Source organism: Musa acuminata, chromosome BXJ2-4, assembly GCF_036884655.1.
Source record: "Musa acuminata AAA Group cultivar baxijiao chromosome BXJ2-4, Cavendish_Baxijiao_AAA, whole genome shotgun sequence".
Classification (NCBI taxonomy): Eukaryota; Viridiplantae; Streptophyta; class Magnoliopsida; order Zingiberales; family Musaceae; genus Musa; species Musa acuminata.
In genome coordinates, this window is record NC_088341.1 from 41,336,652 (window position 1) to 41,364,547 (window position 27,896).

Consider the following 27,896-nt stretch of genomic DNA (forward strand, 5'->3'; position numbering starts at 1 on the left):
GAACATGATTCGATTGCAGCTTCTTTTGACTCTTTAATCTCTCTCTCTCTCTCTCTCTCTCTCTCTCTCTCTCTCTCTCTGAGAAGAGAGGGTTGGCAGTCCTATTCGTTCTTCCATCCAGTTATGGTAGAGATGAGACCCCATACATGTAAAGGGTAAACCTCAATTCCTGATAATACAGTGCTGAGTGGTGGAGAGTGAAAGAAGCCTCCATCCTCATGTCTTAATCTCAAGAAGCCAGCAAATAGTTCTTTGTGTTCTTCCTGCATCACACACACTGATAACAGGCAAAATTGGGTACCCATGCAGTGGACATGTCCTACTTCCCACTGTTTAGGGGTCAAAGAATCAGATGTGTGAATGATGCCTAGTTTGATGTGTACATTTGGGCCAATAATTTGCACCTTTGACACAATGATGTTGCGGTTCTCAATATTATTCCAAAGTAACAACACTGAATTTTAGGGTACTGAACCCTTCCTTGAATTGGTTTCCTTCACATTGTTTTGAGAAAAATTTAATTATGAAAATGATAACAAAAATAGCCAATAGTCATAAAAAAAATCAAGCATTAAATAATTAATTATAAAACATTAATCAAGAGTTCAAATCCTCATCGACCATATTATTTATATCTAAAATATTAGATCCGTAACGGTGAACACAATCGACTGACCATTGGTTGACGATTTGAAACTTCATCGAATATATTTACACTTAAAATATTAATTTAATGATAATAAATAATAATTTTTTATACATAGAATATTAGTTTAACGATAGTGTCTCAAATCGAGTCATTTACTAAAAATTGAGGATTCAAACCCTCGTTCGATATATTGTTCTACATAAGATATTAGTCTGATGATAATACATTGAACCCACTTATCGATTACTTTGACTAATTTCCATCATTTATCGATTAACAAAGAAGAAAAAAAATGAAATGACTGCATGGAGAAACTTTGAGTTTTCTTACAAATTCTAACAATTAATAGACAGTAGTCACATTTTTCTGGTCTACTAAAACTTTTTTATGCTTGCAAATATGTAATGATGTTAACAATAAGAATCATGACAAGATTATGAATCAGCCTATTCCATCTCATTCTAATCAAATCCTAACTTTCTCCTTATCTTGGCTCGAAGGCATTCAGTTCTTCTCTTGCTTTAATCTCAAACGTTAAATCATTGTCCTTTTGGTCCTTCATATTCCCAACAGGAATACATTGGTTCATGTGATAGGTGGAGAATCTTACTGTAGCTCATAGTTAGCCAACACTATCCACTATTACTTATCTTAATGGAACCATGCTTAATCATATTGAAAAAGCTTATCTCCTTTTCCATCTTAACTTTTTAGAACACTTCCAATTGATTTAGAGGAATCAAATACACACAAAAGCAAAAGCTGAGAGAAAAAGGTAACGTGGTAATTAATTTAGTAAATAATCAATGGAGTAATCATTCAACAATTAATCGGCCAATTTAAGTAGGCTACTGAATCATCATATGTGATGAGAGAGGCTTTAAAATGGTTGGCAAAACATTTCTGATGTATTGCAAAGTTATTGTATGATGTTTATAATTGCTATGTTGTGAAGTTGTGATGGGTCTTTTGTCAAGAACCAATAGATTCTTTAACACACACACACACACAAGGATATTAATTGTTCACAAGGAAATGAATAATTGCCAATAAATCTTTAACATGCCTCTTTTGTGAATGATAGATTTATAGAATAAGAGGGCACAATGGAGTCCAACTATACCCATGAAAGATCACTTCAGAAGTAGTCTCCAGGATTCCTTCTTATGATTATTGTAATATTTGTGGCTTACTATTGAATCTCTTATGTTTTAGAGAGAAAAAAATATTAAATAATAATCGATATCATGTTTAGTCTCACATCGACTGAATAATAATAAATTATATGTACCAAAGTCATCATTTTTTTTATTTATCTTCAAAGTGGCACAACTATGTGTTCATCCACATAGTAAAAAAATCATTAGGTATTTGAATGATTTAAACACTAATCGACTATTTGAATGATCGTCTACTCGTCTAACGAAACAAGTCCTCCCTCCCTAGAGAAGAAAAGAGAGAAGAAGACTTGTGTTTCTCCATCTCCACAATATTCATTAGGTATCCATCCACATCGTCCTATAAGGAAAATCTCCGACATACGTGATAACTCCATGGCGTCGCCCGTCTTGGGTAAGCGGGCTCCTCTTAAGATTAGTCGGCAACAATCGTGAATCCCCTTTTAGTTAATGGTCAGCTCGAGTCTTCAATGAAATCGCATCAATTAACTCTTGGAAGAAACAATAACATGCACAAATGTACCTTCTGCTCACATGGTGTGATCTCTCTTGGTTAGATTTTTTATTTTGAGATGACTTGTCTTGAGATCTTTATCGTATGAACCGTCGTGTTCTTTAACATTTTATAGTCGATTATTTATCAAATTAATTTAAGCTTATCACACACACACATATATATATATATATATATATATATTAAATTCAAATTATATATAAAATATTTTATAATTTGGAAGAGAAAGAGTGGGGGGTGTGACGGCATCATTATTTTTATTGGAATTCTCCTGTTATTATGTATGCGTTTCATTCAAACCAAAAAGTCCGACTTCGATCCGTACGATGTAAGCGAGCGTTACTGTGTGTCGCTGCAAACACACACATCCGCACGCCCCTTAACGACTCCTCAACCAATCATCGCTCGACAGCGTGTTCACCCCCTTACCGCCCTGGTTTCTATAAAACCACCCTTGCCGTCTCCACCCCCCCCCTCCTCCCCCCCCGCCCAACCACCAACCCAACCCCATCTCTCTCTTTCTCTCTCGCTTCTGCTGCTGTGTTTTTCTCACCGACGACCGACCGACCGAGCAACCGAGGTTAGAGTTTGAGGAAGGGAGAGGAGGAGGGAGGAGGCGGAGGATCGAGATGGGGAGGGGGAGGGTGCAGCTGAAGCGGATCGAGAACAAGATCAATAGGCAAGTGACCTTCTCCAAGCGCCGGTCTGGTCTGCTCAAGAAGGCCCACGAGATCTCCGTCCTCTGCGACGCCGAGGTCGCCCTCATCATCTTCTCGACCAAGGGCAAGCTCTATGAGTACTCCACCGATTCCAGGTTTGCTTTCCTCATCTCTTCGTTTCCTTCCACTTCTTCTCGTTGATGCTCTACTCCAAACCCTAGTCGTCTCTAAGCCAAATATAAATGGACTGTGATCTGAATTCTGCTTGTGTTTTTGGTTCACCTCTTCGATGAAGTTTGAGTGACCCATTCTCATATCGACCTGTTCCTTGTCTTGCTTTATGTATTTCTTTTCTTCCAAGAATAGATTAGGGTTTCCGCCTCGTGAACTGCGTTGCGGACTGGGTAGAAGCGTACGGGAGATCGATCATTGTTTTGGACGGTTAAGATCTGACTTCTCCGTTTTGGGGTGTAATGCACCTCCCAGTCTAACAAACTTTATCTCTTAGCTAAAAGCAGCTGCTGTATCCCGGGTCATATTGAGGAAGGGGTCCATCACTATCGTACATCGGGAATGCACGTTTAATGCTATAAGAAGTACGGTTGCAAGCCATCAAATTTTAGGGCACGCAAACGGGTTCCTTAGTGCTTTCGTGGATTCCATCTATTTTCTTGAGATCTCAAATAAGTAGTAGCTTGTAGTAGATCTACGGCTTCTTTTTTCGGTTTCTGTATACTTTCCGCCGATCATTTCCTAGGCCAGTCAACCATGAAATATGGACATCATTCTCAGCTTTCGGTTTCATTCTTTTCATGATGGATTTAGTCTTCCGTGCGCTACTCTCAATGTTCTCATCGTGTTGAGTTTGAAACATTAACTGTTGCTGCTTATGTCAATTTGTTCCGACATCTTCCATGTTTGTTCTTTCATTTAAATTCTTTGTTCCTTTGTCAATCTTCTACTCAATGTTTTGATCCACTGATCCTGTACTTGGATTACATCCTCTCTTTGATGATTAAGCATAACCTTGATTTAAAAGACCTTAGCTATTAGCTTTTAGTTCTGCATCCTTGCTACCTGATGCTATCGGATTTCTTGCTTAAATCGATAGCAAATTTCTTTTAAGTAGATCCTCATCTTTCCCATTATATTCATGGTCAGTGATGTTGTACATCTTCTCCTAAAATCTTCAGCCTTTTTCTTTCTACAATATCCTCATAAGTCTGATCTCCAGATTTTTTTTTTTTTTTTTTTATGTATAACCTATATCGCTCGCCATGATCATACAGATATTGTGTCACATGTCGTCATGCATGTGAAGAAAATTCGTAAAGTCCGAGCAACCATTATTTCTGAATTAGGTGAAAGGATTATGCTATTATAAATGGGATGATGTATGACCTGCTTATGTTGTCAGTGTTTCCTAAGTGTTAGATCAACAAAAATTGGAAGCACAGGTAGAAGAATAAGAAAAAGCGACTGGATAAGTTAGATTGTTTTTGTACAAACAATCGAACTTTTATGGGATACTGGTGGTCATAGTTCTGGTGGTACTAAAGTTTTCTAAACCCCGAAGATTATTCGTGGGATACACAAATTAAATATACTTTTTCTTTTATCATTTCCCAATACTTTTATGGGATTCTAATTTGTCTGATAATTAATGCCATTAGTGCACTTTAGAAGATATGGGTCCGCGGTACACTATGTTGAAACTAAAGCATAATTAGTTTCTTGGTTATAAGGACTGAAGCTATCCTGTTGGCCTTCACATTGTGACTGACTTGGGTGCCACTCTCAAGACTGCATAAGAAACCCAAGAGAGTAAGTTGCTTGCATAAGAAACCATTTACGTGGTCAATGGTTTAACTAATATTCCTTCTATTATATATATTATCACTCTGACAAGTCCCAAGCGCACACAAACCTATATAATCACAGCTTTTTTTCCTCTTAAACCATATGATTCAATAAATGTTTAGAATCTAATGTTAGGTTGAATTCTCTGATGTTCCATTGATCGACTTAATTTTCATTTAGGATTATTGAAATTCTCCATTATATATATGAAACTATTTTCAGTTTTTCTTATTGACTTACATTCTTATCTTAAAGTGCCTCATAGACCCTAGTAACATTAAGGCATTGCACTTGTTACAATCCAAAAGAAATTGATGTGTTCCTTCATCAGCATTTGATAATAGATAACTCATTAGGAAGTTATTCATGTTATTGGTCAGAATTTGAATAACTTTAGTTTTGCGATTAACCAGTTAGACGGGTTCACATCTTTTACCTCATCTTCTTACCAAGGAACAGTTTAGGTAAAGGATTCAAAATACTAATATTAAAGAAGATGATGAAAAACAATATAATAGGCTCTTCATAATGTTTTAAGATCATGATAAATGAGGAGCATCTTGCCACTGCCAGATAGGTGAGATCGTCATTTAATGAGAAATCAGTGAGATCAGCAATTTACATTAGAATGTGTGGTGAACGTAAATTTATAATTGAACATCATTATCAATCCATTATATGAAATTGAAGATCCTAATATTATCGATAGTTTATTTTTTGTTAGAAATATTTATGTTTGTGAGATAAAAAGAGATGTATTAAGAAACAATCCCATATCACACAGAATTTCAAAAGTTGGTGTTATATATAGTGTATGACCCATAATCTAAAAATTTAAATTTCTGGATTGAATTAATGTCTCATTTGATATTTATTAATCCTGAGCATTTTAACTCAAACTCATCATTATTTGATTTTTAACATGGTATTTGAGCTACATTAACAAAAGTTGATCTAATTGAACCAACGTATGCTTGGTAGCCAACATCAAATTAAGATTGACTGACTGAAAATGAGTCATACCGCATTGGACAAACACAGATAAGTGAACTACCTTGCGGTACAACCATGCTTTTGATAGTCAAAGATATTGACTAATAAAAAACTCTCACATAGTTAATGATAAAACGAATAATATTATATATATTGGGTATGACCTGCACCTAAAAGTTTTAAGTTTGTGATCGTGAGTCACGACCTAAAATTTAAAATTTTAGATTAAATTGATGCCTAACCTAATATATGTTAGCACGCTCAAACTCGTCATTATTTGATTTCTAATAATTTCTTGTGCAAATTATCTTTAACATTATATCTATGGAAGATCCCACGATACTCCTAATAGGATTTTGAGACTTTAATTTTATTCATATTCGTATAAGAGAAAATTCCAGCACTTCTTTGACACGACTGAGGAAAAAATGGATCATCAAAACCAGCTAAAAATTTTAAGTAATGGTTGTATTTGTTCTTCAGGTAGAAGGACTCAATTTCTACAACTAGATTCGAGCAAGTTTGAAAGTCCTCAGGGAAAACTTATCCTTGATATAATTCTTTCTACCTAGGAATTCACTTCAACTCTTCTTTCTTATTTTCTTCTATATTCGTAACTTTTATTCTTCTAACCCCATGATATTTTTAGCATTAATATTACATCTTTGGTTAATTCATGTTGCATTTTTAGGTTGTGTGGTAATGACGATAAGAATTAACTACTTGTATTTTCTGGTAGTATGATTGATTAGCATAGAGAGGTATCTCTATAAGATCTTTATGATCAATCTGGTTCCTAATTGTAACTGTTCAGGAAAAATATCAAACTTATGACGTGTTTTCTTTCGTGTTTCTGTATCTAACTTGCATTTCCAGCACATTTAAACCATCTGATTATGATTGAATTAATTCGTAGGCATACCCCTAAATAGTGTATAAAAAATGGCATAGGTCCATCAGTTTATTCAAAAGGAATATAAAGAAGACTTCTAATTGTTCTCTACAAGGTATTGTGCTATACTAAATGGTTACAGTTTCATAATGCACAAGTTCTTGGTTCATAAACGAGAACCAGATACTTGGTGAACAAGGGTTCCTTGTTGAATCTGTATCGTGAAGGAAGTGCAATCTTTTCTTAGATTTACTAATCACTATACATTTTGCTCCCTGACTTGCTGATTGATATCTATGATGACGCCTTGGTATGTCGTATGAGGATAGCATGTCTATCTGCTAAAGCTTTTAATTGCCAAACTTGACACCTATAAGGATGGAAAACAAAAAAAATCATGTAGAAATAATAAACACGATGAAGATACTATAATAGAGAAAAAAAAAAGAAAAAGAAAAAGTATTAGATTCAATGAGCAACTCTATTATTTCTTGGGTGGACTCGGCCTCCATGATCACTTTCGGAACCTCTAGAGTTTACATAGAGCATACTCAAAAGTGAAAGAAGTTTCAGTTCTATATGAATGCGAATGGCAGACTTGCACTTAAAATTAGAGAATGTTTGAATAATGATAGAGGAAATGTTTTTTACAAGTTAATGAATATATCTTGCAAGATGCTTCACATAAAATGATTCGTTAGCTAAGCAGACACCACAACTCCTGATCATGCATAGAATTTCATTTCCTATAACTTCTAAAGTGCAATATTCATGCAAATTTCTCTTTGTCGCACCTATGTTAAAGCACAACGCACCATTATATCATTTTAGGCAGTGCAGTACCATTAAATCTGCGAGTCTGCCTTCTTGGTTGCGAGTGCAGTGACAAAACTGTATGTGCATGCTCAAGCTATCCATGAACTTCTTATTTGTGCTTTTCTTGTATTATACTCTTTTACGTTCTTCATTAAAGAAACAAAACTACATTGAAGAAAGATGATCTTTTCCATTAATCAGTTTTGTATAGTCACTGATGTATTTGGAGATTATCCTTTTACTTTCTGTATTAAAGAAATAGTACATTATGCAAAACTGATAATGTCCAAAAAAAGAATAGCACGCTATACAGTAAGGTAGAATGATCGTATCTATGCCTCAGTTTTGTGTAGTCACTGATGCACTATGGACATTATCCTGTTGCTTTGCTCCAACTAATCATGAATATTTACTTACAAAAGTATATATTTTTTCCAGTATGGAAAAGATTCTCGGACGTTACGAGCAGTACTCTTATGCAGAAAAGGCAATTGCCTCATCGGATCTTGAATCACAGGTCCGTAAGCTCATTGCTGATTCATGCATCATATAGATCTGGAACAACTCTAAACACATGTCCTAGTTGCTACAGATTTATTTGACAAGTTTCCAAGTAATTTTATCTTTTGGACCTGATTGTATACCACGGATTATCTTACGCTACACATTAGTTGAAATCTTGTGACGTCTTGCACTTATTAGTTAATGTGCAGTACTTGATATTCTTTTGCCCCCTGACAAATTTAATTGCGTGCTATAGTATTTAATTTTGTCCTCATTTAGATATGTGGAATATGTCCTCATAAGTAGGTAGATCAGTATAGATTAATGCTCTTTTACTAGTCACAATGGGCTGTTATACATCCATGTTCTAGTTTAATTAAATGTATCTAATAATCACATAACTATCAACTTTCTTAAAAGAGAATATTCTGGAAAGACTTTAGCCATGAGCTGCATACAAGATCAAGTCTAAGCTTTATGAAACGTTGACTTGGTGATAATAGCAATACTTAATACTGCTCAAACTTGGCTTGCTGACATTCGGCTGAGCTTAATTGACCTCAAAACCTCGCGGAAGTCTGAGCTACCGATGATTAATAGGATGGAAATAAGCCCTGTTATAGGGGAAGGATTATCTAAATCGGGCCAGTCCTTAAAAAAGACTACATGAAAGGTAAAACATTGTTTGAAATGAAACTTCAACAAAATTATATTCTATGACATTATTGCTGATTAGACTCGTTATTTCTTTGTACATCTTGCATCTTGAGCTAATAGTTCTCATCAATCATGTTAGTATCTACTAAATAATGATTTACATGGTAAGAAATACCGGTCGGAGGGAACGTGTTCTAGCCTTATTTTTCTGTTTGACATGCGGACTGAAAGGAAGAAAAGGGAGGGAACAGAAGAAAGGTCAGGAATAAGTATGATCCTCGAATGCTTATTATTGGGAAGGTTCTTTATTTGCATTCTTATTTAGTGGAACTTTAGAACGTGAATCTTTCTTAACTGTACTTGCTTTTCTTATGCGTGCAGGCATTCTCCGATTGATCCTTTAGTGCATCTGCAAGAGTATAAATTGCATTTAGTTTTCAGGCCCATTTGCATCATCAGAGGCTTCTGCTAATAGCTGAAAAATTAGAAGTCTTCTTATATTCAGTTTGAACTAGGGAAAGTTAATTACTACTAGTTTAAACTGTTATATTTCAAGGGTTGCAAATTACAACACAGAACATCAAATCGTTGCATCAGTTTGTGCTTTCTAGTTGTGTGTGGATCGCTTAGTAGATGCAAATTACCAACAATGAGTCACCGGCGACAAGCAATTTGCTTGCTGTCTTCTAATATTTTGGCCGATACTACACAGGGCAACTGGTGTCACGAATATGGCAAACTTAAGGCTAAGGTTGAGGCTTTAAGTAAAAGTCAAAGGTAATAAATTATGATCACAGTTGAGAATTCGATTACTACAGATGAGTTACATGCCATGTTCCTATTACTTCAGGCACCTAATGGGAGAACAATTAGACTCCTTGAACGTTAAAGAACTCCAACAACTAGAGAATCAGCTGGAAACTTCTCTGAGGCACATTAGATCAAGAAAGGTAAGGCATATGTCTCAGAAGTTTTGCTAATCTCATAATCAAGGTATACCTAGCATGTAAGTAAGACATGTTCCTCAATTGATGTATAGTTCTTGGACTCTTGAAGCTGCCGAAGCTGATGGAATTTATTTCTGTTGCAGAGCCAAGTAATGTTTGATTCCATTGCTGAGCTTCAAACCAAGGTAAATGAATTTGTTTGAAGGTGTATATTGCCCGTAATTATGCAGTAGATGTCTTCCATATGCATATAGAATATCTAGTGACCTAAAAATCGATCAAATTCCACACGTTCTGGGTTGAGTTCAGGTGCAGTGTAGTGTTAGCACTGATTTGAGGTTCAGTATCCTGCTTGCAGTTTCAATTTATTGCCAATAATTACTGTGTTTAAGAAAGGGAATCACAGGGCAACAAGTACACATGTAAGTCTAGGTATTCAATTGGGGATAGAGCCATTTAGTTTTCAATCCATAAAGCATGAATGTTGACACGGACAATTAATATTACACAATATGGATATATCATTATGTAATTTTGAAAGATGAAATATAAATATAACAACAAGAAATATTCCAAAAGACCGGGTATTAGTTGAAACAAGCCTTGATGTTCATTTAGGTGGCTAAAACAAATTCATAAACAATAACAAGCAATTGCACACGAACTCATTTAGAAGTCATTCTAATAACATGAGGCTCCAAAAGTATAGAGAAGGTGAACTGATCATTTTGATTTCATTAATGATGACATGAGGCTGGATACACATGATAACAAGAAACATCTTTTCCTTATCGGAAGTTCAGTTCAAAGTAACACAAACACCTCAAGAATTATGAATAAAGCAGCTCTCGAGTACTTCACAAGGTGTGGTTGGTTGTGTACTAATCTCAGAAATAGTTTCTTTTCTTAAGACAAACAATGAAAGCACCATAATAAGCTGGACTTGGGATCAAGTAAAAAAGTCGATGCAGTTATGCATCCGTCTCCATGAAGGATGACGTCTTCTGATAGCCCCTAGGAGTAGTCTCTCTCTCTCTACTCTGATAAAGAGATTTCGGTCTTTTGCTTTTCACCCTTACCGACAAGGGTACAGTGACTACATGGCACAAATGAACTTTGATCAAAGTATGATTGCAAAGTAAAACTGATGGTTTCATCAGTATGAAGCATTTAGCTCATTTTCAGATACTTCCACAGTTCTTCCATTCCACAATTTTGGATCTCTGGTTCTACAGGCGATAAGGAATTAATGGTTGCAGTATATTGTAACCGGTCGGTTTTTATTTTTTACTTTTACTTTCAACTTGCTTGCCAGAATATTAGCATGCTAAAGCTGCGCTCCGCAATTGGTCGGAATTTTGTCAGGGATCATATTTTCTCAAACTAATAATGATGAAACCATTTGTGATAGCCTGACGATGAGTTGCAGTGAATTTTTTATTCACATGTTCATGTTTAATGTATGATATGTATCCTGTTCAAAGACAGATAAACCTACTTCTTGGGTCGCCAGACAGAAGGTAGAAGTCGGCTTTCATATAATTGATATCAATAGTTAAAGTTAATATTTCTTGATGATTCAGTAGATTCCATGGTCTGGAAATCGACATTTTTGCCTTTCACTTTCTTAAGTTACATTTAAGTCGGCATTTCTTTCTAATGTACAGGAGAAGGCACTGCGGGAGCAAAACAAGAATTTGGAGAAACAGGTAGCTTCTTGTCCATTGCCTGATTTAATGTGGTTCTGTAACTTCCTAATTAGCTTCGCTCCGATCCGAACAAGATTACGGAGAAGCAGAAGGCCAAGGTTCTCATCCAGCAAGCACAATGGGAACACCCTCAAACAATCTCCTCGCCACCGCCTGCCTTCTTAATGGCCGAACCTCATTCTACCCTAAACATCAGGTAATATTAACTACACAAACTTGCAATCCTATACATATTAAAATCATGTTTGTTATACACCTCGATGGCTTGCTAGTTACAAGATAAAATCCAAGTAAAAGAAAATCATGTATATGTTTTGTTATAATTGCCAAGTTCCATTTTTAAGAAAATAACATGTGCAGTTTGCACCGTTAGCAAGTGATTTTTAATCAGATTAATCAAAATTGATTAATTAATTTTTAATCTTAAGTGCTTTAAAAAAAATATAAATATCTAATGAACCGATTTGGCTCGATGAAGTGATTTAATTTAATTACATCGAACTAGAATTTTGATCCAATTTGATCGATATTTTCAAAAAATTATATCACAAAATATTATTCTAAATATTAAAAAAAAAGGTGTAGAAAGAAAAAAAGGAATCAATAATAACATAATACAAAGATGAAACTCCTGACAACAACCTTAAAGAAAGCTATAAGGTTGTATCGATTAATTTAATTGGAAGAGTAACCTCCCAAACTGGAATAGTTTATAACATTCAAAATTCAGATTGTATCGGTTCGATTAAGATTCGGCTCAAGTTCGATTTGATTATTTAATTCAATTTGAATATTTATAAGTGCAAGGTCTAATGTCATTAGGTTAATTTAATTTAATTTTTTTTCCTTCAATGTGTGGAACTAAAAGCTAATCTAAAGGTATCATTGGTCGTCGATTCAAATACTATGTTTCCTGTGCATCAAATTAATCTATTGGTATGTTTCAAAAGTCCTATCGAACCCTATAAAGATATCGGTATCTACGTAGGTATCATACGTGCCACCTGAGCTTACATTCCAATATCATCAAGTCACCTGATGTATTAGCTTAACCTTCTCACGGTGCAGATCTTACCAAGGAGGGGCGACGATGGAGGGGGAGGAAGCTGCAGAGCCGCAGGTCCGAATCGGTAACAGCTTGTTGCCGCCGTGGATGCTCACTCACTTGAACGGCCCCTGAGAATAGTCCCATTATATACATATATTTATATGATGACGATTCGAGACGACCGTGTCCCATCTGCGCTAGTCTCCGGGTATGTCCGTCCAATTTACTTTTGTTTGGGCGTCCAACTGTATCTTCAATAAGTAAATGGGATTAGAGAAAACCTAATACTATATTAACCATGTACCGGTCCTTTTACCTCCCTATTTCTCTGTTTTTTGGATTGAAGGAAAGACTGCATATAAAAATAAATAAAATATTATTGCTAACAGGTGGTTATTAATTTATCAAGATAAAAGATCAAGTGTAATTTCTTGATAAGAGCCTTAATTTCTTGTGAAGTGGTGTTTCAGACACTGGCCAAAGGGACTTCGATCTCGTGGCAACACTCATGACAAGATGCCAGCACTAGTACGTTTCATGTGCCATGGCGTTGCGTTGCATGGCCCAAACGCTGCCTAACTCAACACTCTGAAGTGCCCTGCATGTTTCTTATTCATTGGATTGAAGCGTTGAGCAAATTTTTGATTGGAATGTCCTTATTGTGGTGTTCATGCCTATCCGAAGATTCCATCGCCATCCATTCACAACAATGTCATGCGAGTTATCATAAGATTTCTTTGTCATGTCCCCGATTAACACACATGAGGTGGGATCATACACATTGTCACATCCCTACTCGCGACCTGAGTCGTTAATTCAGTCGGAACGCCAGGTGTCCGTCTTTCAACAAGGCGTGGGGAGAAGACTTGCATTCATTCTATTGGGCAGAGAGAGAGAGAGAGAGAGAGAGAGAGAGAGTGTGTGTGTGTGTGTGTGTGTGTTTGTGTATGTGGGGGAGGGAGAAATGGTGCCAGCAGCTCGACAGCAAGGCCTTGGATAAGATTTTGTTGGATATGACACGTCTCCAAGTTGACCTTGACCTTCTATTGCTCCTTGCATTCATCCTCTTCGTACTTGGTGTGTGTCAAGGCGTTGTGGCTGATGTGGTATTGACTAATTTTTGAATTCATATTTTGTTTTGTTAATTCTATAAATTATTTATTTCTTGGTACGCGAGTCTTCGTCTCCCACCATTACACACATGCATCCAACCAAACGTTTGATATAATTAATGGCGGGTGATTGCCGACAGTTTGCTAAGTGTTGGAGGGCTGCTCTTTCGGCAGGAAACATTCACCTCTGTGGAGAAGAGTCTGCATTATGAGCTTGGAGAGAGTTGGCACGACTCCCTGTGTGCGTAAACAATTCATCGAACGCTTGATGATGGCCTGCACGTCGAGAACTCAACCCACCCCCACGTTCGCGCATTCATGTCCTCATATACTACCTAAAGGAAGCGGAGGAGGGTCATTAGATCAAACAGCTTCTTCTTCTTCTTCTTCTTCTTCTTCTTGGTGGCCGGCAATGGGCAGAAGCGGCATAAGGCTCTCGTGCTGCTGCAGGAGCAGGGCCGCAGCTCCTATCCGACTCGGATCTCCACAGCAGAAGCCGAAGCCGAAGCCAAAGCCGAAGCTCAAGTTCGTCGCCGATCGCGGGGCTTCGGTCGCGGAAGCAGCAGGCGGCGACGAAGCGAAGAAAGCGGCCGTGACGGGAAGGAAGATCGTGGTCGCCGTGGACTCGGGACCGGAAGCGAAGGCTGCTCTCCAATGGGCTTTGTCTCATTCCCTCCACGACAACGATTCCTTGGTTCTCGTGAGCGTTGTGAAGCCACGCCGGCGTCGTAAGTTGCCGTCGCTTGGCTTCGCTACTTCGATCGATGTCTTGTTCACCAGTTCCGTCTACCGTGCACTCGCTGCAGGCGATCGGTCCCAAACGGAGTGGAGCTCACGAAGCCATCAAGCATTTCTTGCCATGCAAGGCATGTGCCAAGCAAGAAGACCAGAGGTGAACCCTCCCACCGTGCATGCCTCTCTATCTGTAGCTCAGTCAGTGCAATTTCCACCGTGCATGCTTCTGCAGCAGTCATCAGATCGTTGTGAGAATTAGAACATTTCAGCAAGCTGCTAATGAGCATATCTTGACAGATCAAAGTGGAGCTATCAGTGGTGGAAGGGCGAGAGCGAGGGCCGGCGATCGTCGAGGAGGCCAGGAAGCAGGGGGCTTCACTGCTAGTGCTCGGGCAGAAGAAGCGATCCATAGCGTGGCGTGTGGTGAGACTGTGGAGTGGCAACAGCATGAGAGGAGGAGTGGTCGACTACTGCATCCAGAACGCCTCCTGCATGACTCTGGCAGTGAGGCGGAAGAGCAGGAGAGGCGGTGGCTACTCGATCACCACCAAACACCACAAGAACTTTTGGCTCTTAGCATGACCAAATCTATGGGACCAATGCTATTGTACATAATATATTTTCTAGTTTTAACTCACCTATCTATTCTTCTTCTTCTTCTTATGCTTATCTCCAACTCAAGTAAAATGGATGTCCTCATTTAGTTTGATCGAGTAGTAAATGCATAAATTTTTAGAAATCATCATCTTATATCATCTTAAAACAATAAGATAAAGGATATTGGAGACGTTCGCTCTACTCATGTACGTGTGTGTGTGTGTGTGTATATATATATATATATAACAACATATGCTTATGTTTAATATTGTATGATCCTTACGGAATACTTTCGACAATCAAAATATGTTGTATTGTACGTAGAATTGAATAGCTACGTGCAGGGCACAATGTTCGCCCTGCATGAATCACGCATATGATAGGAACTTCATTTTTCAGGCCAAGTATTATTGATGTGGGGATCCAAAGACAGGAGTTGTAGACACAGTTCACCTGTTCATGTGAAGGCTCATCATTCCTCTTTATTTGTAGCAGCAGCAGGACGCAGGAGGCAAACCGCTGCTATTGGGAGTCACCGCAACCTGAGAAGCCGATGATGGAGGAAAAAGGACGGCTCGGAAAATACTACGACGACGACGACGACGACTTGGAGGACATCGTAGAGAAGCTGAGCCATATCGTCCATCTCTTGAAGAAGCTCGTCGGGCTGGTGGAGGAGAGCAGCCGGTGCGCCAAGGCGTTGCTGGCTCTGCTTCCTCTCCTCGCTCTCGCGCTCTACTGCCTGCGTCGCTTCTGCAACACGAAGAACTCGGAGACGAACTTGGAGGAGACGATGCGGTCATCCCACGACGCCAATTCCACCCTCTCGTCTACCAGGAAGAATTGGCTCTCCAGACTTTGGGTGCACGTGGATGTAAAACCCTAGTGTTCCTGGCCTTCTTCGTGCTTTAAGATTCCCACTCCTGATGTGTCTCCTCTACCACATGATGCTTGGCTTCTCGATGATCTCTTCGTCGTAGTTTTGGATTTACTGTCATCATATCCAACACTCGATTGCTGATGCCGTGTATCGGAAAGCTTGGAGTCTGGTCACCACCACGGAGAATAAGTCCACGAACGATAGACGGTCGAGGTAAGGTTTCCAGAGGCACGTGTAACGCGCTTACGGCGTTAGAGTCTGGTCACCGCAAGTGGAACGAATTCCCAATGGTTAATTTTTCTTGGAAGCAGTTTGACATGAAAATGACTATCGGTAACCTCACCCCGAAGTACGTGTGCCGGGCGGTTCACGTGCAAGGCGTTAACCGCGTTACGACGAGCGAGAATAGATCCGCGAGCGGCGACCGATATCCTAACAACATGAAGTAAACACATACACACTGATGGCACGTGCACCGCTCTGATCAAGTCACCGCATCGTAGAATAAGACCACCGGCGTTGGAGGATTTCGCCAAGATTTATTTCTTTCGAAAGTGAGTTTACCCTCTCTGTCATTGGTGGTAAGCGCACCACCGTAGGGTCTCATGAAGACCACCGGCGGCCTATACCAAGCTCTCATGAAGAAGATATCCAAAAGTCACCAAACACACCAGGAATCAATCATTCCACAGCCATTCATTCAGATATGAATAATCTGCTTCGCATAAATACTCAGATCACAAAATCCCATAAATCACACAGTTGCAAACTGTAACCTAGATAGATCCAAGGAATGGAGTAACAACACTCACAAGGAGTAACCATACCAAGGAAAACACTGCCAGTCCAGCAGAAAATATTTGGTAGTTTATGGCACAGGGAAGACTAGAACATTTAGGGGAAAAAAGAGAGTAAAAAAATGGAGGGAGTCCTTTAAATTAGCCTAATTCGAAGACAACAACAGAGAAGATATACCAGCTTGTGTGTTTGGGGATGAGTCGAGCTAATTCAGTGTCTGGCAGCAAAGATGCACCACAGAAACCAGGTCGCCATGGTAAGTACCAGGGTTAACATAGGCTTCAAAAGATGTTTACAACTCTATAATATAAATGTACATGAAAAAGGTGAAGCTAAAAGGGAGGGATATCGAGCCGACGATTAGATGTTGTGATAGGTTAAAGGTGGCTGCACAAGCTTAAAAGGTTAAGTACCATGTTTGTGAGATCTTTCTGTGCCGATCAAGCTTCCACCGCTTTGCCCTTTGATTCTGGTTTTCCTTCCTTCTCGGCGTCATCATCATCTTCATCTTCGTCCTCTTCATCTTCCTCGGCTAACTTGGTCAGCTCTTCTTGGATCATGAGCTTCAAAGATGCTTTTCTCGGTGTCAAATCCATTTTGTAGTATGCAGCTGCAAAGCAATTTTCCCTAATCATTTCATACCCAGCTGTTCAGAAAGAATCTACTAGTTTAGAAAGGGCGTACCCAGCTGTTTGAGTATGTCAGTGAATGTTGCCTGAAGCAGAAAACAAAACAGGAGGTGAGGAATTAGTATTCTTGATCATATGCTAGCTAGGATTATAAAAAGAAAAAGGCTTAATAAGGAAATAAGTGCATCAATGAGAAATTTGAAATTTGCACCCATGGGCTGCAGAATGTGCAGCAATTTCCTTGTTATGTACGAGTTTCAGACAATTTCTAGTACAAGAGTACCCACCGTGTTAAAATCAACTTCCTTCAAAATTTCACATATTTTATTTCTCAGTTCCTCCTTGGTCGGTTGCTCCACCTCCAGCCTTCTAGGCTTGCCTCGAGCCGTCTTCTTATCTTCATCAGATAATAGATAACAATAAGATCAACATACTCGCTGATAATATGATATTCAACAAAAAGGGATAGAAACACAAGAAGACAAAAAAGAACATGAGGCATACCATCCTTTCAATATATTAGGAGTAATTGCAGCATTAGACCAAGGAAAAAAAAAAAACAAAAAGAAGAACATTTTGGAAGGACGATGAGCTTGCTTTAAAGGGCATTGAGCTCAATTTCAACAAAGCGCTATGAATCATAACATAACCATGCTGAATCAGGAAGTAAATAAAACTACATGCAACAGGAAAGCTGCTATCAGGTTGTCAAAAGTTGCTCGAGTAACAAAAATCAAAGGCATTGTTCTTTACCCTTATCACAATAAAAGATGGAAGTCAGAAAAGCCAAAAACTAAAGCAAAAAATACAAATTTTATTTGCAATGTTCAACATTTCTGCCTCCACAAAACAAAGTAGGTATCTCTGCCAAACCAACCAAGCAAAAAAAAGGAAAAATAATTAGATTACAAAGAAATCAATATCACACTTACTACTGATGATGACATGAAAAATCATACATTGAAATCGAGAACAACATACTAAGAAATAAATCATAATCAGCTAACTGATTGTGTGATATAGATCACAGCAACAACACAACTTCGAAAATAGCAGTTGACGTGATTACCATTGGGTTTTGATCACTACACCCATAAATCCCAAGTATTTGGGGTCCTGGTATAGCAATCTTTTTGTTAAGTAAAGAGAATAATACTTTTATGTTTTAACTCACAAATCACACGATTAGTCTGAGAACATCATAATGGTTAGAGCATGCTATAATAACATCAAAAGCACTTATCCAGATACACAGATAACAGGTGCACCAGTTATCATCCGACCATCCTCTCCATAGTTCATATCATGAAAGTGCATGGAGCAAGTGCATACCAGTGGTTTTTTCCTTAGTATTTGACTTAGGAGTTGATTTTTTCTTTGGAGAACCCAAGTTTCTCTTCTTGCTGACAAAAACCTTCATACTTGCGTCATTGTCCTCCTCAGCCTTAGAGCGCTTGGAAAATGATCTTTTTGCAGGACTGTTGGTGGTCATGGGCAGCGAGCTCTTCTTCGGGCTGGTGCCCACCTTCAACTTCTCCTTTGCAACAGAACCTTGTCGCCTGCCAACTTTTCTTTTATCCGGTTTGCCTTTCCCCAATTTCTTTTCATCATATTCATCTACATCATCATCATCTTCATCTTCATCTTCTCCGGATTCAGTTTCCTTTGCTTCACTCTCAGAATGCTTGCGTACCTTTTCTTCAGAATGAACATCCACCACCTTCTCATCCTCCTCTTCATCTTCTGTTTCTTGTGCACTACTCTCTTTTGTGGCTGCTGTTTCCTCACTTTTAATCCACTTCTGTGGAATAAAATTAGAAATTAGTTTACAAGGATGATTGAATTTCAGAGTCATAGCAACTGTCAGAACAATAGCAGCAAAAGAAATATAACATTGCAAAATCAAATACCATACAGATTTCATCAGAAGAGAAAGAAAAAGGCAGAAGCATGAGGATGATCATAAGACTGTGTGCACACTAATGCTTCTGATACAGACCTCTGGATGCTTGGTCAGCACCCCTCTTCTCTTTGATGCACTTCCCCTATCCATTCTTTTACGCTTTCTAGATTTCTGCTAGAAAGGGACTCCAAATTAGGGGCATACGCCAATGAAATCAAAGCAAAATATCAGCATGATGAACAGTCAGAAAACAATATGAAAATTCAAATTAGGCATCATTAACGATTGTGCATCATTAAAAAAGGTGCTACAATGAAAATTTGTTTCATAAATAAGACAAACCTGGTCCTCAGCATGTACACTGTCAGTTGTGGAATGAGGAGCAACCAAAAAGTCCAATAACTTTGTCACAAGATCCTCCTGCAGGCATAAATCATTCAAACAATTATCATGGTATCTCAGAGAAAAAGATATATAAAGGCCATTCATGGTGATCTCATATATTTTAAACCATGTTTTCATAATAAACTCAACTAACCTTTCTACTATTTGCTCTGGAAACAGATAAATCAAATAAATCACAGAGATCCAAGAGTGTATCTTTTACGTATTTGTCAAGCTTCTCCTTCATCTTAGCTCTCTGCTTTTCCTGCAGCCATTAAGGTATGAATGTCACAGGAGGTCAAAAAAGAACCTTGGCTGCATTATATTATCTAGTATAAAAAAAACTCCTTACATCACTTTCATGCCATACAAATCCAGAAAATTGAAGAATATGACTTTTGAAGTTGACAGCCTGTGATCAGACATACAAACAGAGAATTGTTAGTATCTGTCAAAGGCGAAGTATGCTATCGTCATCGCATCAGAAGAAAATCAGAGAGCTGTCCTTGACAATATAAATTATGTAAAACAACAATATAATTCAGATCCACTAACGACTGGAAACTGAGCATAGACCCCGAGCCTTTTACAAACTCAGGTGAATGAATTTGGCGTGAGAGGGTAAAAACTAAAATTTACACTTCATTCTTTGGTGAAAACAAATTAAAAAAGAAACTAAATTTTACTTAAAAAGTGACTGTGGTACATATTTTGCACTGGCACTAACACAAACTTGGCCAGCATGCTTTGAAACAACCAAGCAATACAGCTTTTCATTTCAAAAAGGATTCTCACTCAAACTATGAATATCTGCCATACTTGGGAATGAAAATGCTAATCATTTAAAAGTAAACATCGCTAACAACTTACAATGACATCAATGGTAACATAGACAAGGTGAAGAAAACAAATAAATTGTACAAGACCCTGAAGCTTCTTCAGGATTTATTACTGGAGATCCCATAATAGAAGATCACACACACTTTAAAATGTCTGCCATATTTGTGTCGTCATTTTTAGACACCAACATTTATTTATTAAGACTTGTAAGATATTCTGAAACACATAGAAAAAACATGTATACATATATCATTTGCACAAGACCTTCTGAAGTGGCAAATACCAACAGTAGTACAGTACAATTGTATTTTGAACTCGACCTCCTATACATATATATAAACTCAAGCTCACTGATATTTTGTGCATGCATTTAAAGTATTTTACAAAAATGTTTATTATTTATAAGAATGATTGCCATGCTTCTCATAAGTTATGCATGATGGTCATTGTACAATATTACCTCAAAAATAAAATCATAGCAATTTATGGAGTGTATATATTATTAATTGCTGTGTCCATGCCCCAGAGTATCCTTTCTCAATACAGCAATATCAGCATACCCAGTCCCAGTCACTAAAAAAGTACCTGGGTTTGTTCCATGCTTCCTATTGTAAGACCCAACACACAATACAAGCTGCATGGTGTATACAGTTAAGCCTCCATTTCTACCAATATACAATTTGAAAACTAAAATTATAACCAACATAAGATTATTTTGTTCCTTACAATGGCTTTTCAGCTATCAGAAAGTTTTTCTCAAGTGTTATCAGAAATAACATATATTGAAGAGATGAAATGGAGACTACGCTTAAGCAGATGCAGATCATAAACGACACTTAACCATCATGTGTAAGAAATGAAATGCAGACTATGCTCTCCATTCCTTCATAGTCAAAATTACATTTAATAAGCTAAATTAAGAACTATCAGAGTAGAAATGTTTACAACTAAAACAAATATGCACCTTAATAAACACAGCAAATCAGAAAACGTTGCATGATACCAGTGAATTAAACTATGAAGCTTATATGCACCTCAATATACACAGCAACACAACAGAAAAGTTGCATAACAATAGTGAATTGCACTATGAAGCTTATAAACACCATAACCAGCAGGCTAAATGCAAACTGAATAAGAAATTTAAGTCATATTCCAAACTACCTTTCCTTTTCTTCCAAAAAGAGTCTGATGAATCAGCTTAATATCTGCAGGCCTTTTTCTTGCTAGTTTGTGGGCCACTGAAACGATATCCAGAAGTGTGCCAAACATAAAGAAATGAGATGGTCATAGATAAAAAAATGATAATATCAAAGGAAATGGAATTTTCACAACATAATTCATCCAAAAGCACCATCATCAGAAAGGAAAAGTAAGTTTTGACAACCATCATTAACAATGCAATTCTGTAAATTGATCAATACCAAGTATAAACACAAAATGACTAGATCAGCATGTAACAATTTTTATTCTTTTCGAGATTTTATTATGTTTTATAAATAGACATCCAGAATCACAAAATGACTAGATCAACATGCACTCAGGCATTCACCTAAGAATCCAACTCTTACATAACTTGTGCAACCACTGACTTGAAACTCAGAAGAGGCTGGATAGAAGAATGCAAAGCAGATGCTGGGTTAGCCAAACTCACGTGTTAAATAATATGCAAAATGATTAGGACGATAACATAAACCACTAAATTAAACACAATACGAGGGAGACATCCCAGCTGAATGAGTCCCTAGAGAATTCTGTATGCCTGTTACATGCTCTAGGCTTCTTGCAGGCACCGCATAAAACCAGATTCGTGTATATGGGTGCATATACAGCCAACAGAATGCCTTTAAGCTGGTCAGAACAGAAAAAAAGAAGCAGAAAATTGCAAAATGCAAGATACCATCTCAAATTAGACAAAAGTTCAAGCGGAATCTCCAGATGTTCTACTTCCTACAAACAAAATTAAAGCAACAACTAGGTGAAAGACCTAAAAGTAAAGCAATAAGCAAGATGAACAACTTGATCAAACTATCCAAAAATAGGATCAGGGAAAAAAAATCCAACAGCTATGAACCATACCATTTGGTATATCCTTCAAAGGAGTGCCACGGCCCTGCAAGCAAAGATTTCAGAAAGTTAGCATTCAAGTTAAATAATAATGGTAATTAATTTAAAAGCATGAGGACAACTTGAATGAGAAATAAGGCACCTTCTCAACTTGAAACTCCTTATTTGGCTCTTTTTCAATGACCTCCACCAATCTTTCCACAGTTTTTCTCTCGCGCACAGGACGTTCAATGGAAGACCCAGGAGACGCCAACAATTTCATGGCCTTTGTCTCACCATCCTTATCCTTTCCTTCCCCTTTTTGACCAGACTTCTTCGGCCCTGACCTTTTCTTTTTTGACCGATCACCCCCCTTATCCTCATTAACCTTCTCTGCAGTAATCCCAACATCCTCTTCCAGATTCACATCATTCTCAGTCGCATCCTGCACCCCTCGTTCAACTGTCTCGCCTCCTTTTTCTTCATCTTTAACGTCCTCTGCATCTACCATTTTCACATCCACAGCATCAGCCTTCACATGTTCTGCATCCACCATTTTCACATCTTCAGGTTCTACTGTATTTACATTCTCGGTGTACTCTTTTTCACTGCCCACATTTTCCAAATTTGTTATGTCAGTTTGTTGTCCATCCTCATTTTCTAAAGCATCAATCACTTCTTTACCTTCGTTCTTTTTGTCTCCATTTTCTTTTACTTCACCTTTCTTCATTTTGTCTCCATCTTTTACATCAACTTCCTTCTCCCAATCTCCACCTTCCCTTTTTTCATCTCCATCTACTTTCCCTTCCGTCTTTTTATCTCCATCATCTTCTATTTCACCCCCCTTCTTTTCCGCCCCATCCTCTTCAATTTCACCTTCCTTTTCTTCCTCCCCCTCCTCTTTTGTTTCTCCTTCTTCCTCTTCCTTGCCATCCTCTTCTATTTCACCTTCCTTCTTTTCCTCGCCATCCTCTTCTGCTTCACCTTCCTTCTTTTCTTCTCCACCCTCTTCTAAAACATGGTCATCTTTGTTCACATCCTTCTTGCCTTTGCTTTTCTCCTGTCCATCTATGTCCATTTCTTTGGCTTCCTTCTTCTCATCTACATCCATTTGTTCTTCCCTTGCAGTGTCGCATATAGCAGATTTGTCCTCAAGTTGTGGGTTACCAATATTTGACCCTGTAGCTCCCTCTGCGTCAATTGCTGTGCCTTCTTCAGTCATTCCAACTGCCTTGAAAGCCATATTATATATTAGCTACCAGATAGTGGACACCGGAAACAATGCAAACAGGACTTTGCCAACTACCAATCTTCGCATTTATAGCTACAAATCACCGAAGCTACTAACAATAGATAAATGCAAATTACCACAAAAAAAATAACGGCAAAATATATTAATTTGCACAAATTGTAAAAGGAAACAAAATCAAAGCAACAAATGGTATGAGAATTCAACATCAAAGGCCAAAATAAACAAGAGCAAAAACAGGAGTAACACGAGTAGTAAAAACCCTACTTCCATCTCTAACAAGAAAGCGTCTGTCAAACGTCGCACCAATGTGTAGCACCAAATACATACCTATTAGTCGGTGGGATAGATCCTGAAACCAACAAAAAAGTAAATGTAACCCCGCTAAAGAGCACAGGAGCATGTTCTTGATAACCCCAGAAACACACACCCCATAAAGTAGGCAACTTTACGGCTTCGAGCATCTGATACCAGGTTCTACAATCACGAACACTTGGAATTACCTTCTAAATCGATCCAAAACTTTCGAAACAAGTTTGCAGAACCATTGAGAATCACGCAATAGCAAGAAGGCGAGCATCCATGCGAAATTCACGGAACCCTAGCTGGATCGAGCCAATTTTATCTCGTTCGGAAGAGGCATCCGAAGTATAGTATGAAATTTAAGCCACGACTAGATTGGTGTCGAAGAAGAGACGTACCTGATGGAGATCGCAGCGCTTCGAGCGATCGAACCCTGCCAAATAAAGAGAAGAGGACGAAAACCCCTTCGCGTAATCGGAAAGGTCACCTTTTCTGCCCTCTTCCCCGCCCGGCTTAATAGCTCGGATCACCGGGGCTCTGATCACCTGTTCCATCCAACGCAGAATACAGTGTCCTCTCCATGCAAAGGCATGGGTACCCACCAGTTCGAGACGAAGGCAGCACCCTCGATCAGTGTTTCCTGCTTTGCAGTATACAGGCAGTGTCCTGACCGGACCCCAAACCCGAGTTCAATGTGGTTTCGCGGCCGTGGTCATTGGCCGATTACCTCCGCCTTGAAATGACGCGGATCCTCTCCAAGACGCACCTTTAAAAGTAAACCGTTCAAGTCCCCTTATCATGTGGCTATCCACTGAGACTGGCCCCAACTTTTCATATGTGGGGCCCCCTGTGTATGCGGACAGGCATTGGCATTGGAGGGGATCCCTCGGGTCCCCGGAAGAACCCAATGGTACCGCCATCCCAGAGTACTTCCACCTGGCATGGCAAGGAGATTCACTTGTCCCCATGTGTTTTTACCCGTTTCTAGTCCTATACGGAACATACCTGCCTCCTAATTGGCGGCAGGCATGCAGGGCGCATGGGTCCACCTCTACATAAGAGGCGCAAACGTGTCACGTACGCATCACATGATAACGATCGGTGCCTCGTCGGGAAACGGATCGGGTACCAGTACGAACCCGACTCTGGTATTCGAATCCGAACCCAGTCTACCCGAACCTGATTCGAGCTGGTTGGATGGACTTGAATACCGAAATGTCCGACCCGTTGTAACCCCAAGTTGGGGATTTGATACGTAAGCCAACCGGGAGGTCGTCGTCAAGGTCGAGTTGGTTTCGCTTTGGCATTCTGGTGAGCAGCTTCTGTTCGCTTTCCAATCTTGTTGCTGTCGATCCCACTTCGTTCTTTTCTTCTTCCTGTGTTCTTGTGTTTGGGCCGCTGTTTTATTAATGCCGGCACGGGGTACAGCGAGAGGATTATTGTTGAAACTGTTCGATCCAGAAACGTAAGATGTTAGCACTCGGTGCTTGTTTGTTGAATCACGCAAGGCACTGTTCATTAGTCTCCAGCAGTGCAATCAAGTCCCAGGTTTTGGATCGTTTGAATCTGCATATTAGTCAAGTAGAATGTTCCAAGCACAACTTCTAGTTCTCCTTTTTTTACTATTCTAATATAATTCTGACTTGATGTTCAGCTAAATCCTTACAAAACACTTTTGCTTTCTATGATTAAAGCATATATTGGGTTTATTTCCTAACAACTTCAGCTTTTAGAATACGTGATATTTGGATATCAGAGCAAATCATGAGTTAGAATACATGATGGATAGATGTTGATGATGCTTAGATCAATCCGATTCGATTCAAGCCCGTCGTGCATAAGAAGTCTGATCTGATTGAAGAGAAGGTTCGAATGTTTGCTTGATAATTGAGGAAGCTATCGGACCCTTATTCCATGGTCGACAAATCAAGATGATAAAGTAAGAAGTTCCATCTACTATTCACGTAAGAAGTTCCATCTGACACATAAATGTACTACTTAATGTGGACAACGTTTGTACACATCCAATGTTTTAGTATAGATCTAAACTATATCATAGAAGTGCATAAAGGAGAAGAATTTAGAGGGAAGAAATGGTCATATTTCTTTCTGGCCATATATTACATTGATCCCTAAAGTCTACTTCACCTGGAAGGTAAAAAACTCTATTATGATTCTAATAACTTCAGAGACAGTAAACCAATTGGTAAATAGGTTCAAAGGTCGGTGGGTTGTTTATATATGCAATGTGTCAACATGATTCACTCTCTCTCTCTCTCTCTCTCTCTCTCTCTCTATATATATATATATATATATATATATATATAATCACCGAACATCGTATAGCGACGACTGAGATATAACAGCATAAACATATATCATGACATATTATATTACGTACATTACTGACAGAGGAAGTCACATGACGTTTACCTCAGTCCACCTTCTTATCCGTTAACTATTACTGTTATCCAATAACATCTTGCAACGAGAATAACTATACGTATAGGAAATTACATAATAGAGCAGGACTGATAAGGCTCCTGCCCGACGATGATCTTGCAGCCGCCAACCTCGCAGCCGGGACGGCAGGCAGCGGACGGCGAGGGGTCGTCGCAGACCCAGCCGCAGGAGCAGCAGCGGCGGCACCCGCTGCGTGGCTCGAAGCAGGGGCACGGTTGGCGACAGCAGTTGGGCCACCCCTGGGGCGGGAAAACACACACGGGCGGCCTCACCCCGGCCTCCGGGAACGGCCTACATGGTGGCGGTGACGGGACGTCGCAGATCCAGCCGCAGGTGCAGCAGCGGCGGCACCCTTGGCGCGGATCGACGCAGGGGCACGGCTGTTTGCAGCAGACGGGCCACACCGGGGGCCGGCAAACACACACGTGTGGCGGGCAAACACACACGGGTGGCGGGCAAACACACACGGGTGGCAGGCAAACACACACGGGCGGCGGCGGCGGCGGTGGCGGTGGCGGCGGCGGTGGTGCCGGCTCTTTGATATGGACGCCTTTGATCACCTTGCATGCGAGGCAGAGAAGCTCCTTGATGAAGCAGTCAGGGTTGAAGGGGCCGGATACTGTGACGGTGTTCTTCTTCTCGTCAAAGACGATTGATTGGATGTTGAACCATTCTCCAACACATCGACCAATTTCCACAAAAATTTGTCAGCACCGAGAGAGAGAGAGAGAGAGAGAGAGAGAGAGACGGTAGCTTACTTTGGAGCTCGCACAGAGCTTTCTTGATCTTCCTGGAGCAGGTGCAGCATTGCAGGTCAACCTTGATAATTACCGTGACTATCTGTGCCAAGGCGAGCAAGAGAAGCACATGCAAACAGACATGAATCAGTTTTGGCTTCCATGAACAAAAGTTTCAGCCTTCTTTTTCTTGTGTTGTGGAGCTTTTGACTCAGTAACAGAGTCAAAGAATGTTGAAGAACATCATGTTGAATCCAAAGTCCAAGAAAATCTAAACCGAGCAGAGATTTTTTATCTAAAAGAAGAAGGGTCAAATCCACAAGACCGATCGATATCCTGTTTGTTTTTGGTCATCCGGATTGCATGATGTGAGTTATCCAATTAATAAAGAACACATAAAAGAAAAACACAGCATCAAGTTGACCAACACATAAACATCCATGGCTGACAATAAATTCATCTTTATCCTCACGATTAGCTCACCACAGTGAACACAGATTTTTAAGAGAGAGAGAGAGAGAGAGAGAGAGATAGAGAGAGAGAGAGAGAGAGAGAGATGAACACCTCGGCCATCTCTCGAAAGTTTTGAGACCCAAGCTGGTGTAGAAGCGGATAACCAAAGCCTCCCTTTATAGAGGCAGTCGACGGGCCACCAACACAATGACTGATCAAGAATAAAGCTCTTCTCGTATCTACCCTCGCACGATTCATGGCCATGTTTAAAGCACCCTTACCTTCGCGAGTACTGCTTCCGGAGGTTGTTCGAACGTCACGAGTCACACGAAGAAGCCATG

The 27,896-nt window shown here is 39.3% G+C and overlaps 4 protein-coding genes across 10 annotated transcripts; 2 read left to right on the forward strand and 2 right to left on the reverse strand.

The window, feature by feature from the left end:
* The first annotated feature begins 2,820 nt into the window (after positions 1-2,820).
* LOC103982900 (truncated transcription factor CAULIFLOWER A) lies at positions 2,821-12,812 on the forward strand. Its single transcript, XM_009399972.3, has 8 exons — positions 2,821-3,155; positions 8,000-8,078; positions 9,435-9,499; positions 9,573-9,672; positions 9,813-9,854; positions 11,337-11,378; positions 11,453-11,574; positions 12,447-12,812. The coding sequence occupies exons 1-8, from the start codon at positions 2,971-2,973 to the stop codon at positions 12,556-12,558; spliced, it is 747 nt and encodes a 248-aa protein (XP_009398247.2). The 5' UTR covers positions 2,821-2,970; the 3' UTR covers positions 12,559-12,812.
* A 1,102-nt stretch (positions 12,813-13,914) lies between these two features.
* On the forward strand, positions 13,915-14,982 carry LOC103982899 (uncharacterized). 2 transcript variants are annotated; one of them, XM_009399971.3, is made up of 3 exons: positions 13,915-14,266; positions 14,345-14,430; positions 14,571-14,982. In XM_009399971.3, the coding sequence occupies exons 1-3, from the start codon at positions 13,951-13,953 to the stop codon at positions 14,853-14,855; spliced, it is 687 nt and encodes a 228-aa protein (XP_009398246.2). In that variant the 5' UTR covers positions 13,915-13,950; the 3' UTR covers positions 14,856-14,982. The 2 variants fall into 2 exon arrangements, with proteins under 2 accessions (XP_009398246.2, XP_018680528.2); XM_018824983.2 differs by having other exon boundaries at positions 13,915-14,430.
* Positions 14,983-16,799: 1,817 nt separating this feature from the next.
* On the reverse strand, positions 16,800-24,471 carry LOC135610925 (DEK domain-containing chromatin-associated protein 1-like). 6 transcript variants are annotated; one of them, XM_065106023.1, is made up of 13 exons: positions 24,301-24,423; positions 23,930-24,076; positions 22,514-23,577; positions 22,384-22,417; positions 21,469-21,545; positions 19,817-19,876; positions 19,619-19,729; positions 19,423-19,500; positions 19,177-19,251; positions 18,510-18,978; positions 17,465-17,574; positions 17,233-17,263; positions 16,800-17,158 (listed from the first exon to the last, which is right to left on the reverse strand). In XM_065106023.1, the coding sequence occupies exons 2-13, from the start codon at positions 24,000-24,002 to the stop codon at positions 16,989-16,991; spliced, it is 2,352 nt and encodes a 783-aa protein (XP_064962095.1). In that variant the 5' UTR covers positions 24,003-24,076; positions 24,301-24,423; the 3' UTR covers positions 16,800-16,988. The 6 variants fall into 6 exon arrangements, with proteins under 6 accessions (XP_064962095.1, XP_064962094.1, XP_064962096.1 ...); XM_065106022.1 differs by lacking the exon at positions 23,930-24,076 and having other exon boundaries at positions 22,514-23,581; positions 24,301-24,471; XM_065106024.1 differs by lacking the exon at positions 23,930-24,076 and having other exon boundaries at positions 24,301-24,440.
* Positions 24,472-26,255: 1,784 nt separating this feature from the next.
* On the reverse strand, positions 26,256-27,743 carry LOC135610927 (protein PYRICULARIA ORYZAE RESISTANCE 21-like). Its single transcript, XM_065106028.1, has 3 exons — positions 27,667-27,743; positions 27,124-27,205; positions 26,256-27,038 (listed from the first exon to the last, which is right to left on the reverse strand). The coding sequence occupies exons 1-3, from the start codon at positions 27,673-27,675 to the stop codon at positions 26,416-26,418; spliced, it is 714 nt and encodes a 237-aa protein (XP_064962100.1). The 5' UTR covers positions 27,676-27,743; the 3' UTR covers positions 26,256-26,415.
* Positions 27,744-27,896: the final 153 nt, after the last annotated feature.